Below are 13,370 nucleotides of genomic sequence, written 5' to 3' on the forward strand. Positions count from 1 at the left end.
AAAAAAGGACAATGAAACATCATATTTTTTTTAAAAAAAGAAACCCAACAGTTCTATGGAATTTAACTACCAAAGTAAGAGGCATCAATTCCCTACCCTCCACCCCCCACCGCCATGAGCTCAAGCCAGAGCCGAATGCATTCACAAAGTTTGTCAGGTTTAAATCTTCAAAAATCACTGTTTATTTGAATTCTTGTTAAATTACATAATGGGAAAGTTAGGGCTCCGACACTTAATAGCTATGTGATTTTAGGAACTGAGCCTTAGGTTCCTCATCTGTGAAATGGGAATAATAATCCTCATGCTCCCAACCTCACAGGGTGGTTGTGAGGAAAGCGCTTTGTCAACCATAAAGCATTGTAGAAATGGGAGCTATTATGATTAGGTCACATTTATTAATAGAAAGTATAGGTTCTGCAGAGAAGTACAGAATGTTTCAGTGGAGCCAGAGTAAGGTGGAGTTTTGAGCCCAATCCCTACCCTGATAGAAAGGCTCTAGTTGGAGGGCACTTCTCCTACCTGTGATTGCACATTGGCTCCGACTTGGGACCCCTGGTAAGAATCCCCATTCAGACTCTGCATGTTCATGAACATGTCCCCAGAATTTGGGAGGTTAAAAGAACCAGAAGAACCTAGAAAGGAAAGAGTTAAGTAGCTGAATAACAGAGAGCTACACATAAAACCCCCAAAGATCTAGAGGCAAGAGAATTGAGAAGAGGGAAAGGAGGAAGAAAAGGAAAAAGCTGTGCATAATATAAATATTTCAAGACCTAAGAGAATGGAGAGCAGAATGAGTTCAGATGCTACAAGAGAAAGATAACCTCTTGAAGGACTTGCTTGAGTCCAGTCTTGTTAAAGGGCCATGGTGAACATACAATACAGTAATCATTGGCCTGGAACTTTCCTTTCTTTCTTTGCCCATAAGATAATTATTAAAAAGAGGCCCTTCAACATCATTAGCTATCATGGTGGACAATTACCCAGAGAAGAAAATTTTGTTTGAAGTTCGATTTTAACAACAAGCTCTATTTTAACTTTCCCCTAGAGAGTCACAATCTTCATGTTCCATTAAAAAATACTCTGAACTTTTACTTTTGTGTGTATATTTAAAAGGTCTCCTTAGGAAGGTAATGATTCTTAATTGCCAATTAAGTCAATTTGTTATTGGCAATCTAGAATGTCTTTCATTTTTATTTAGGTTTGCCACAATTTTTAAATGTCCTTTATCCCACTGTAAAGTTCACATCTTTGTGAACTTTATTGTTTGGGCCTAAATTTTGCTGCAGTGTGATTCCACTGGGGCTATATTAATGGAAAGAGCAAGTCAAAAGACCTAAGTCTAGGCCTTAGCTCTACCATTTGCTAGCTATGATATCTTGGGTAAATCACTGTATCTCTTAAGAATCTCAGTTTCTTCAGCTATAATATGGGTAGAATAGTATTTGTACTATCTACCTTTAGAATTGGTGTGCATACCAACTGAAATCATGAAAGTATAGCATGCCATAACTATAAAGTCCTTAAGAAATGTCAGATATTATTGTTATTAATATTAATGATGCCCCCAACTTTAAAAGACTCAGTACGGTTATTCAGATTACAAAGACAATATGTTTGTAAAAGATGCTGAAATGGATAGATGTTAACAGAGTTCTAAAATAAACAAGACCATAGTTTTGGACTATTAGCTGGATAGAGTGCCTAATCTGGAGGCAGCAACACTCATCTCCAAGAGTTCATATCTGGTCTCTGCCACTTCCTGTGTGACCCTGGGAAAGTCACTTAACCATGTTTGCCTCAGTTTCCTCATTTGTAAAATAAGCTGGAGAAGGAAATGGCAAACTATTTCAGTATCTTTGCCAAGAAAACCCCCAAATGGAGTCACAGAGTCAGATACGACTCAAAAATGACAAAACATCACTAGTACTTAGTTACATATAATATACAAAGTGTTTACAATAAGCTCTAATTTCAATTGTATTAAGTAGCCAGTGTCATGTACATTTTCCATCTCTGATATTTCATATTTTAAGAACCCACTGTTAACTTTAAAATGAAACAATGAACAGTGAATAAAGCAGTCATTAGAGACGGAACTTGGATTGTTTGCTTATTAAATAAAAAGATTTGTGGAAATGTCTACAGAAAAAAAAAATTCCTGAGACTCTTCCAATAAAAAAGTGAAGTTTTCTTCAAAGATCAATTGTTTTGCACATTCCTTTACAAAGTTGTAAAAATATAGCACCAAATTTTGAAGGTTACTCATTCATACAATTAGAAATTAAAATGGGAAAGGACCTCAGATCATCTAGTCCGATGCTTTCATTTTACAGATGAGAAGACTATGAAGAAGTTGACTGACTAGGAAACCATCTAATAATCTAACACCCTCATATGACAAATATGAAAATTAGGACCTAGAGATAAGTGGTTTGCCCAAGGTCACAAAGCAATTTTATGGTAGAGTCAGGACCAGTACCACGGTCCTAATTCAAAGTGTAAGGTGTTCTTCAGTTATTCCTGGTTGCCCCTACAGACAATTTGAGCATTGAAGGGAATTTACCCCATATCTGCATCCGACCATTTTCCCCTGCTCTGCTTTATAGGATTTATGTCATGAGGTTTCCTACACCAGACAAGAGAGAAAAATGCTCAATACCTACCAGAATTTGGTGTAGTGGGTGAGTTCGTCTGATTATTCTGGACTGCTGCAGCCACAGCATGTGCAGCCGTCACCGCTGTTTTTGCAGCATAGAGATTGGCTTCTTCCTGAAACTTCCCTATATTCTTCTTGTACCTGATTCTCTTGTTGCCAAACCAGTTGGATACCTACAGATTGTGAAGGCATAGGAGGGGAAGAGAAAATAAAGCAAAACAAAAAAGTCAAATCAGCATGAATATCCAAGATTTTGATCCGTTTACCATATTCTTACTTCACAGATCTGAAACCTTACAGTTATAATGATCAAGAATCAACTGTATAACATTATAAATATGAGCATAACATGGCCTCTCTTGCCAAGAATGTGTCGAGGTGTCAATTAACCCTTTTATAGCAAGAAGCCATCTTGGATTTGCCCATGTGATTAAGATGGCATGCATTACTGTTCCCAAGGTCACATTTATGAAGGCATTGCATCTTTTAATTCCCCAAAGCACCTGAAAAGGAGAAAGGAGCTGAGGTGAGGGTGGAAGGGAGAAATCTTTAATACCATGCGCTGCACACCATAGGCACTTAATCAATTTTGGCTGAATTTGCTGAATAATTAGGTTTTTAAAAGAAGTCTTCCACTAAAGCTCTCCCCTCAACATATCTCACTGTGGTATGAAGGGGATTTGGGATTTCTGAAAACCATGCTCATGAAATATAAACTCTTATAAATCCTTTGAAACTAAAAAAGGCTTTAAGGACAGGCCTGATGGACAGTTTGAAGGTCTATCCTCTGAGCACTTCTCCAAGAATGGAAGAGCTCATCATTGTAGCATTGCCACCAGAAGATTAAATACTTCAGTTACAACAACATATGAAACTGGCTTCTAGGGCATGGAGGATCTGTGACCTGCATCAGAGCAGAGAGTACCTGCCCTGATGAAATTACAGCTCTTGTGAAGTATTGAAGAAAAAGAAAAAGAGATATTTGGAAAAGAATGCATTGTTCCTTTATTTCTGGGCTGTAACAACCTTGGCAATAGTATAGCTAAGAATCATGTTTGTTCCACTGACAATATAAGGAATAATATAAATCAATAATGGATGGTAAATCACTTTGTCTTCTGTCTTTGAAGATATTGTACGACTGCCAACATAGCTCTCAGGCTATACCTGTTAACCCATGCAAATATCACAACTTGAAAATTTAAATAATTTCAGTAGGGCTGGATACTGAAATAGAAGGGCCACTCATATTTCCTCAGTTTGCTATGCCACCCCACCTGCATGATGTCAGCCAGTGCCACACCCTTAGAGCTTCTAAGATGCCCCAGGCAACAGGAACATTTCCACCACCACCATTTTCACAGCAGAGACTTGTGCCTTATCAGATTACAATAGGGGATTTAAGCACCTGCAGATCAGTTATGTGGAAAAGCCAAAACCCACACAGTAATTTAAAAGAAATTACTCACTTTATATGTAAAAGGATCTGCCTTCCTGGTTTTTTAAAGTAATAGTTTAAAAATACATTTCTTTAATTCCTTAATCATTCTTCAAGGAGTATGCACAGAGATAGTGGGATAAGGTCAGGGTTTTAAAGCTAACTCAGATCACAGATAACAGGCAAGTTAAGTTATTATCATATGACAGTTCAAGGGCCTTGGGAAGAAACAAAGGGGTGGTACTCTGTTGAAAACTCCAAACCTAATTCATACCACCTGGCATACTTATTGGTCACCTCTGCCAAGTTTTTAATTGGCTTGGATGCCAAATACCTCTCTGACCCCTGCAGAGTTCATACTTCCACAACCAGAGGCTCCTGGCAAGGCAGTCATATGAGAGAAACAAAGTTTGCCTTGCTGCTTCAGGCCATATTTTATACCCTGAAATTGTCCAAATGAACTATACCTATCCTAGAGGACCAACACCCTCTAGCACAAACACTATGCCCCTGATACAACTAATTTCAGAATGAAAGAAACAAAAATTAGGAGGGAAAAATTGGGGGAGGGAGGTTCTTTGTTCCTGATCTACTATTATTTCATTCTTCAGTGATGTCTTTCAATCAGTCATGTTATTTGGTATCTACATCTTGCAAGATGGTAGGTGCTTTATGAATACCAAAGAACTAGAAGATATAAGTTGTATTCTCAAGGAAATAAACTAATTACCAATAATGTCAAATATCCTTAGCTATTGAAACCAAAATTGTGGTGTTTGACTAACAAGCATGCCATTCCCCAGGTTTGTTTGCTTTAAAAAGATCTTATTAATTTTAATATGTTTTCCATCACTGCCCTTAGTGAGAACACTAAGTATCCAATTTAAAATAGGTTCTATCAAGATGATGAGTAAATGATGATAATCAAGTGAACTTGTTATCTTAAGAGTTCCTAATAATGAAGAAAGGGGGCAATTGGTTTCAAAAGAGATCACAAGATCAGAGGTTTACTGTTGGAAGACATCTCAGGGGTCATCTACTCCAGGTCCTAAAAAAAATTAATGCTACCTCCAACATCTCTAGAAATAGTAACACGGCACTTGAAGGCCATCAATTATGAAGAACTCACCACTCTGAGAAAATTCATCTTGGGATAGCTCTAATTGTTAGGAATTTTTTCCAAGCCAAAATCTGATAATCATCCTTTTACTATTTTTACTTCCTTCCTATGGGTCTAGGTGAAGCCATTTTAATCTCTGTTCTACCTGTCATCTTTTCTGTAGACAAAATATTCTGAGTTTCTTCGCTAATACCCACATGGCATACTTTGAACCCTTTCACCACTCTGTTTACCTCCCAACCATGTCAACATACCCTCTAAAATGCAGCACATATGAATGGACATAATACTTCATATATTTTCTGACCAACCTAGAATATAATAGACCTACCAGTCCCTCATTCTAGACACAATGCCCACTGAGTGCTTAGGTAATCATTAGCATAAACTAACAACTAGAGCTGTCCCCAAATTTAACTCTTTGGTTTGCTATATCAATACATTCATGTTAAGCTAGCAGTTGACAAAAAATCTCATTTTTTAATATAAACTGTTATCTAGCCATATCTCTCCCATAAATTTTTTAATATATTCATTTTTGAATTTTTTTCTATGCCTCAATTCATTCTGGTCTTGAGCCTTTCTAACATTATTCCTACAGGTCTATACCACTCTTGTAAATCCATCTTTTACTTATATGCCTCTCTGACCCTCTTCAGACACTACTCTATGCAGAAATTCAAAGCCCAAATACAAAAAATTTATGGGGAGAACATTTTTACTCTTTTGAGACACCTATGTAAAAAGAATCAAAAGTTTAGGTAACCGAAAAGAAAATGGAAAAACTAAAGGTAGCTGGAAGCAGACTACAGTGCTGACTTGTGTGTTAGATAAAAAAAAATATCATGAAGGGCATATGTGATTTTAAAAAGGGAATGGACTGATTATATCGCAAACATGAGGGATGAAATATGGACAACCCAAGTGCTGCACTAGGGTGCATATAATATACTTTAAATAAAATAATAAGAGGGAAACCCCATGGAAATAGTGCTAGATTTGGTAGTCAAGAGACCATGCAACCCTGCCTCACATATTTACTGTACCGGTCAAGTCACTTCATATCTAGGAGTATACATTTCCTAATATTTAAAATAATATTTGTACTACCTGCTTTGCAGTACTGCAGTGAACAAAGTATTTTGTATACTTTAAAATCTTACATGAATCATTTTATTATTCTGTGGAGGACTTATTTAAAGACATGTACAAAAGTTGCATAAGATGAGAAAGTATGTATGATTGTGGTCTGAACCAGAGGCAAAAATGCCCTTGTCAGCGGGATCCTAAATCTATTTAAAATTTTCTTAAATATGCTTTTGGAGTAAAAAGATCAAACAAGAAAGGAAGAGGAAGTTTCCTAAGAGAAGGCAGTATAATATTAATAGATGACAGAAATTACTATTTGAGAAATCTTAGAAAAGAATAAAGTATGCTAGAATACTGGAGACTGACAATATTCTATTTCTTCCCAAAAGCATAAAAGCTGAATTTCGACAAATATACACTGAGAAAACTGAACTCAGAAAAAGTTCAAAATGGCTTAACAGGAAGTTTATGGACATAAAGAAAAGTAGTTCATGGTTGTTAGAAGACAGCTTGACTTTAGTAAAAACATTTTTTTTTCTTTTTAAAAAAGTAGAACTACTATACTTGGACTGGGTGTGTCCAAAATATAGTTCAGCACAATTTCTCCACAACATTTGATAAAACCACTCTCTATATTTAAGAAGAAAATTTATAAATATTATCTAGATGATAATATAGTTAGGTATAATTATAGTTCATTTAGTAATAATATCCAGAGAATCTAAATTTGATAGGAACTCAGAGGCTATCTGGTCCAACTCCCAAACACCAAGAGTCCTTTCCCTGACATTGCTAACACAAAGTTATCTAATCTATGCTTGAAAAAGTCCAGTGAGGGGAAATGTACTGCTACCTCTTGAGGCAGCCCAACTTTTGAATAGCTTTAAATGTTGGAAAATTATTTTTGTTAAAGCTGAGTCTTCAACTCAGCAACTTCTAGAAAATGCTCCCAATCTTAGCCACTGAGCCCAAGCAGAACAAATCTAGTTCCACATGGAAATCTTTCAGATACTTAGATAGCAATCATAACTATCCTAAATCTTCTCTTCTCCATGGTAAATATGCCCCAGATCCTTTAATCACTTTTCAAAAGGCACAGTTAATATAGAAAGTGTTGATTAGTGGATCAATATCAACATGAAGAAAACACCCATGATAAATCACATGTTTTCTTATTTTCTTTAAATTTGTCAAAGATGTAAAAACATATGCTATGCTTTATAAATCTGAAAACTACACAAAACTGCTAAAAACTGCTAACATATTACAAATCATAATTAAGACTTAAAAAAAATCTCACTAGGCCAAAACAATTGGTCAAAATGGAACTTGCTTGAAAAAATTTATGCAGGGAAATACCTAGGAGTATAAATTAATTTTACAAGCTCAAAAAGAGCTAATATTGTTACACAGCTCTTTTACTTTGAGAAACAAAAAGTCTACCATATCAAAAGGAAAAAGGAAGAAAAATAGGGACAAGGATCCCACAGAAAAGCTATATTATAAAACTGTCAAGACAGAGACAAGACAATGGAGTAACAGGGAGAAGTAAAGCAAGATCCCTCCCCAGAAGATCCTCCAAACAGAACCAGAAAATAATCAGATGGAATCCTGGTTGGGAAATATAAGGGGAAAAAAATCACAGTTGAGTCATTTTTCTAGTCCAGGTCAGCCTAGGCAAACAAGAGAGGTCTATAGACATTGGAGATGGGGTTTGGACAAGCACGCACTTAATGGAGTATTTCATAGCTTTTATAAATTAAATGAGAGAACTATAGGAGGGAAATTGCAAATGAAAGTTATAGAAGAATTGGAAAATCAATTAATAATTTATCACAAGAGGTACAAAACCTTGCCCAAGAAACAAATCCCTTGCATATTAAAATGAACAAAATAGAAGCTAATACAACAAGAAATGTTAAAAACAAAGTCAAAAATTGAAAAAATAGAAGACAATGTAAGCTATCTCATTATAAAAACAACTGACCTAGTAAACAGCTTAAAGAGAAAAATTTAATTGAACTATATGAAAGTCATGACCTTTGAAAGAACTTAGACATCACACTTCAAGAAATCTTAAAACTTCACAGATCTGTTAGAACCAGAAGATAAAGTAAAGATAGAAAGAATCCACTAGTTACTTCGGGGAGTGGGGGGTGGGAGGGGATGAAAATTCCTAGGAACATTATAGTCAAAATTCAGAGCTTCTGGGTAAAAGAAACAAAAATAACTCTTAAAATATCCAAAAAGAATGAAAGAATTCAAGTACTGAAGAGTCAGTCAGGATCATGCATGGTATAGCATCCACCACTGTAAACGAAGAGAAAGCTTAGAATATAATATTCGAGAAAGGAAAGGATATAGACTTATCATCAAGAATAACTTAACCATAAAATGTAAATATAATTTCATAGAAGGAAAAAATGGATCTTCAATAAAAAAGATGAAATCAGAATAACAAAAAGATCAACATTGTAAAGAAATTCAGAACTGCAAATACATGGGTAAAGAGAAACATAAATATGGAGAATCATAAGGGACTTAAGATAGATTTATTCTACTATGGAGACACAATATATGTGCTCCCTTTAAACCTTAATATCCAGAAGGGTCATAGGGGAAGTCTAAGTAGACAGAAAGCTTCTGTTATGCCTTGAGAATCTTAAAAGAATGGGAAGAATGGGAAAGGGAGATTAGGAGAAATTATCTTACATAAGCAAGGGGTGAAAATACAAATCAATACAAACAAGAAACAAGGTGCAAGTGAAATAGCTGACATTTGAACCTTACTGTCATATGAACTGGTGAAAGGAAGAAAGAATACACACAGACTTGAACAAAGAAATACATTTCACTCAAAAAAAGGGAGTTAGAGGAAGAACAGACTAAGGAAGGACTAGTCCCAAGTAAACTCTAAATAAGGATACACAAAAATATTCATTTCTCTTTTTGTAGTGGCAAAGATTTAGAAACTGAAGGTGTGCCCATCAATTGGGGAACAGCAGAACAATTTTTAGTATATAAATATGACATAAGGCTATAGAAAATGATAAAGGGGATGGTTTCAGAGAAACCTGGAAAAACATACATGAACTCTCAAAGAGTGAAAATGAGCAGAACCAGGAGAACAATTTATATAAAAATAACAACACTGTAAAGACAAATGGCTTTTAAAGACAGGAATTCTGATCAGTATGATAACCAATCATTATTTCAGAGACCTAATAATGAAATACATTACCCACCTCCTGACAGAGAAGTGAACTTGAGTACAGAATGAAACTATCTGTGTGTATATGTGCACACATATACGTATATAAAAATATATATTTACACAAATATACATAAATGGTATAAGTATGTATGTGCCATCTTTGGTACCCATGCCATAGGTTCACCATTACTGACTTACACTCTGCCTCCTCCTCCTCCTCCTCCTCTACATTCTTTTGAATTCAGTGGCAAAGGCTTGTTTGCTGTTCCCCAAACAAAACACATCATCTTTAAACTCTGGGCATTTTCTCTGGCTGTCCCTCTTGCCTGGAATGTTCTCCTTCCTCATACCTACCTCCTGGATTCCCCAGCTTGTTTCAAGCCCCAGCTAAAATTCCACCTTCTACAGGAAGCCTTTTCTAATCCCTCTTAATTCTAGAGCCAACCTCCTGTGGATTATTTCCAATTTAACTTCTCTAAACCTATATTTGTTAGTATGTATTTGCATGTTGTCTCCTTCATTGAACTTTGAGCTCCATAAAGGCAAGAACTATCTTTTGCTTTTCTTTATATCCCTAGCACCCAGCATAGTGTCTGGCACAAAGTAGGCACTTAATAAATGCTTACTACCTCACACACACACACACACACACACACACACACACACACACACACACACACACGTGTGTATACCTAAATAGGCATATATGTGTAAATGTGTAATATATGCACGTAATATATGTGTAATATATTATGTATGTGTGATTTATATGCATGTGTATATATGTATGTGTGTACATGTGTTTAAATGAACATATTTCATGAAGGTTTTCTTTTTCAACTGGAGGAATAGGGCAGGAAAGGAAGAAGGCAGATTTTTATTGACTGAAAATAAATTTAATTTTTAAAAAAGCAGTAATTGTCAAAACTATTTGGAATCAGAAGAATAAATTAATTAAATAAGGTTTGAAATCAAACACCTTATCCTAGCGTTTAATAAACCTAAGAACAAATACCACAGGGAGAAGAACTTCATATTAAAAAAGAACTGTGAGGTAGCCTAGAAGACAATTTGACAAATTCTGATTCAGCACACCAAACCCACAATCTGTTCCAAATGGATATACAACCTAAATACAAAAGATAAATATTTAAAACTAATCATTACTTTAAAAAAATTAGAGAAGAATATTAGAGGGAATCTTTCAGATTTATTTTAGGGGATATATCATTAACCAAAGAAAGGATAAAAGAAATCATGAAGGATAAAATAAAAATCTCCATGGAACAAAATTTTTAAAGCATTTGGATTGACAAAATCAACACAGTAAATATAAAAGAAGCTTTCAATTTGGGGGGAATAATCTTTACATCAAATAACTCTGATATAAGATTGATATGCAGGGAATAGACACAAAGATATAAGAACAAGAGTCATCCCCAGTAAGTAAGTGGTCAAAATATCAGAAGAAATGCAACTCATCAACAACCATTAGGGGAAATGCTTCAAATCTCTCATAATAGTGCAACGTGAATTGTTTTTGACAACAAACAACTTGGAAAAAGTGATAAAAAATGGAAACAAGTCAATACTGGAGGGACTGTAAAAAGACAGAAACAATAATATACAATTGATATAGCTGTAATTAGTCTTACCATTCTGGCAAACAATTTGGAATTAGGTATGAAAAGTCACTACAATGGCAATATTCTTTAACCTTACCATCCCACTTTTGGCTATAAACTTGAGGAAGATTGGGGACCAAAGAGAAAGATAGGAGAAATTATTAATAGGATAATTCTTTATGTTAATAAATATTGAAACAAAGTTGAAACCCATAAACTGGAGATAAAAATGAAAAAATTATTGCTTAAAATTAATGGAGGGGGCAACTGGGTAGCTCAGTGGATTGAGATTCAGGCCTAGAGAAGGGAGGTCCTAGGTTTAAATCTGGCCTCAGACACTTCCCAGCTGTGTGACCCTGGGCAAGTCACTTGACCCCCATTGCCTACCCTTACCACTCTTCCTACTAAGAGCCAATACACAGAAGTTAAGGGTTTAAAAAAATGTAAAAAAAAAATTAATGGACTATTATTTTGCCAAAAATAATGATGATCAAGAGGAATTCAGAAGATATATAAGGTGTGTAGAAAAAGAGTGAAAAAACAAAAAAAATACTGTAAAAGAAACAACATTAAAAGGCAAATAAACATATTAATTCCAATGAACAATTCTGGTCTGGGAGAAGAGAGGTTAAAAAATATCTCTGAGAAGAAGGATATGAAACTATAAGTATGGAAAATGACATATACTGTTACACATGGTTTTGTCAGTCAGGTTTACTCAACTGCTTTTTTTGTTATAAGGCAAGATTTAATTGTTGGGGACCAGAAGTAAGTAACTTATAAAACAATTGAAGTAAAAATGATATAAAAGGCATCAGTTTTAAAAGGGAGGAGGGAAACTAACATGATAATAGCCTGTATTACTAGAATTACTGTCCAGATTAGAGTGGGGGGGGCAATATATTAACTATAATTACCCATTCCAATTTTGAAATATTATGTCCAACATTGGCTGCCACACTTTAAGAGGGGTGTTAAACTATATTATGGTTGGCTATTCATGGCTGATAGAGAAACTGTGTGATACAAGGGCAATTAGGTGAATTGAGAATGCTTAGCTTGAAGATGGGGGAGAAAAAAACAAATTCAGAGAAATGTGTCTGATGTCTTTAAAAAATTGAGGTTTGCCAGGAGGAAAGCGGAACAAACCTATTCTTTGGTGCTCCACAGAGGCACAATGTTGAGAAAAGTAATGAGCTCCCCATCAGTGAAAATGTTCACTCTTGATGCAGAAGGTAACAGAGTGGTAGAAAGACTGTTGAACTTTGAGTCAGGTAGCCCAAAATTTAACACTTGTGAAACGACAGAAAAGTCACTTAACTTCTCTGAATTTCAATGCCTTCATCAGGAAAATAAAGATAATAATGTTTGTACTATCTACCTTACAAGGTTATTGTGAAATAAATATTCCATAAACCTCATAGGATGATAAAAAAAAAGGTGAGTTATCACATGCTTGTCACCTTTTTTCATGGAGTAGACTTGTTAGTCACTATCCTGTTATTCTTTTATATTTAATATTCAGAGGACTGTTGTGCAGGTAAATAGAACGACTACTTTTGGTAGTAAAATGAAAATGTTAGAATGCAAACTCATGTTTTAAATTAACTGAAGATGCCTTTAGGAAAACTCCAGTAGCAAACAGGACATTATGGACATACTTCATTCTGTTCTCACATGGCTTTACTTTCTTCAGCTAGGTCACAGTATTTTAAGAGATAATTCTATGAGTTTGGAAATTGTGATTATTTGGCATGGTACAATCTACTAAAAGCATTGTTTTAAAAATACTTTTAAGGATTAATGTTATGTCCAGGAGGTTATAAGCAACAATTCTGCTCCAATTCCATGATAATTAATTTGTTTAATTGAAATATTTGTGGGGGGTTATATACTTCTGTTGTATAATTGTAAGTCACTGTACCCATATCTTTCTAAATAACTAAAAGCTGAATAATGTCTTGGCTTTCTAGGTTACTAAGGGTGGAGAATACCTTTTAGTAACCAATAGTGATATCTTGAACAAGTTTTACCATTTCACTACATGATACTCATCAATTAATAAGTCCAAGCTCACTAAGGTTAACCTTTCCATAATTTATAGTGGTAATGAACCTGAATTGTTATCATAAACCTGTCTGTTTCTTTAAACAAGTGCACATGACTCATGCCATTTGTTCAGTGCTTCATTATGGAAATGCTAGTGGTTGAGTTCATATCGATATCAT

General features: G+C 35.0%; 1 protein-coding gene across 3 annotated transcripts in view; it reads right to left on the minus strand.

Moving 5' to 3' along the window:
- The window catches only part of PBX3 (PBX homeobox 3), a 274,380-nt gene that overhangs the window by 6,248 nt on the left and 254,762 nt on the right, over window positions 1-13,370 (minus strand). Inside the window, exons 6-7 of one of the 3 annotated variants that reach the window (XM_044664230.1) lie at window positions 2,664-2,829; window positions 544-632 (exon numbers count right to left, since the gene is read on the minus strand). In XM_044664230.1, coding sequence (XP_044520165.1) covers window positions 544-632; window positions 2,664-2,829 — 255 coding nt within the window. Of the gene's footprint in view, window positions 1-519; window positions 633-2,663; window positions 2,830-13,370 lie in introns of all 3 variants that reach the window. The other 2 variants (XM_044664229.1, XM_044664231.1) reach the window with 2 other exon arrangements.

The sequence above is a fragment of the Gracilinanus agilis genome, chromosome 2 (genome assembly GCF_016433145.1).
Source record: "Gracilinanus agilis isolate LMUSP501 chromosome 2, AgileGrace, whole genome shotgun sequence".
NCBI classification, from domain to species: domain Eukaryota; kingdom Metazoa; phylum Chordata; class Mammalia; order Didelphimorphia; family Didelphidae; genus Gracilinanus; species Gracilinanus agilis.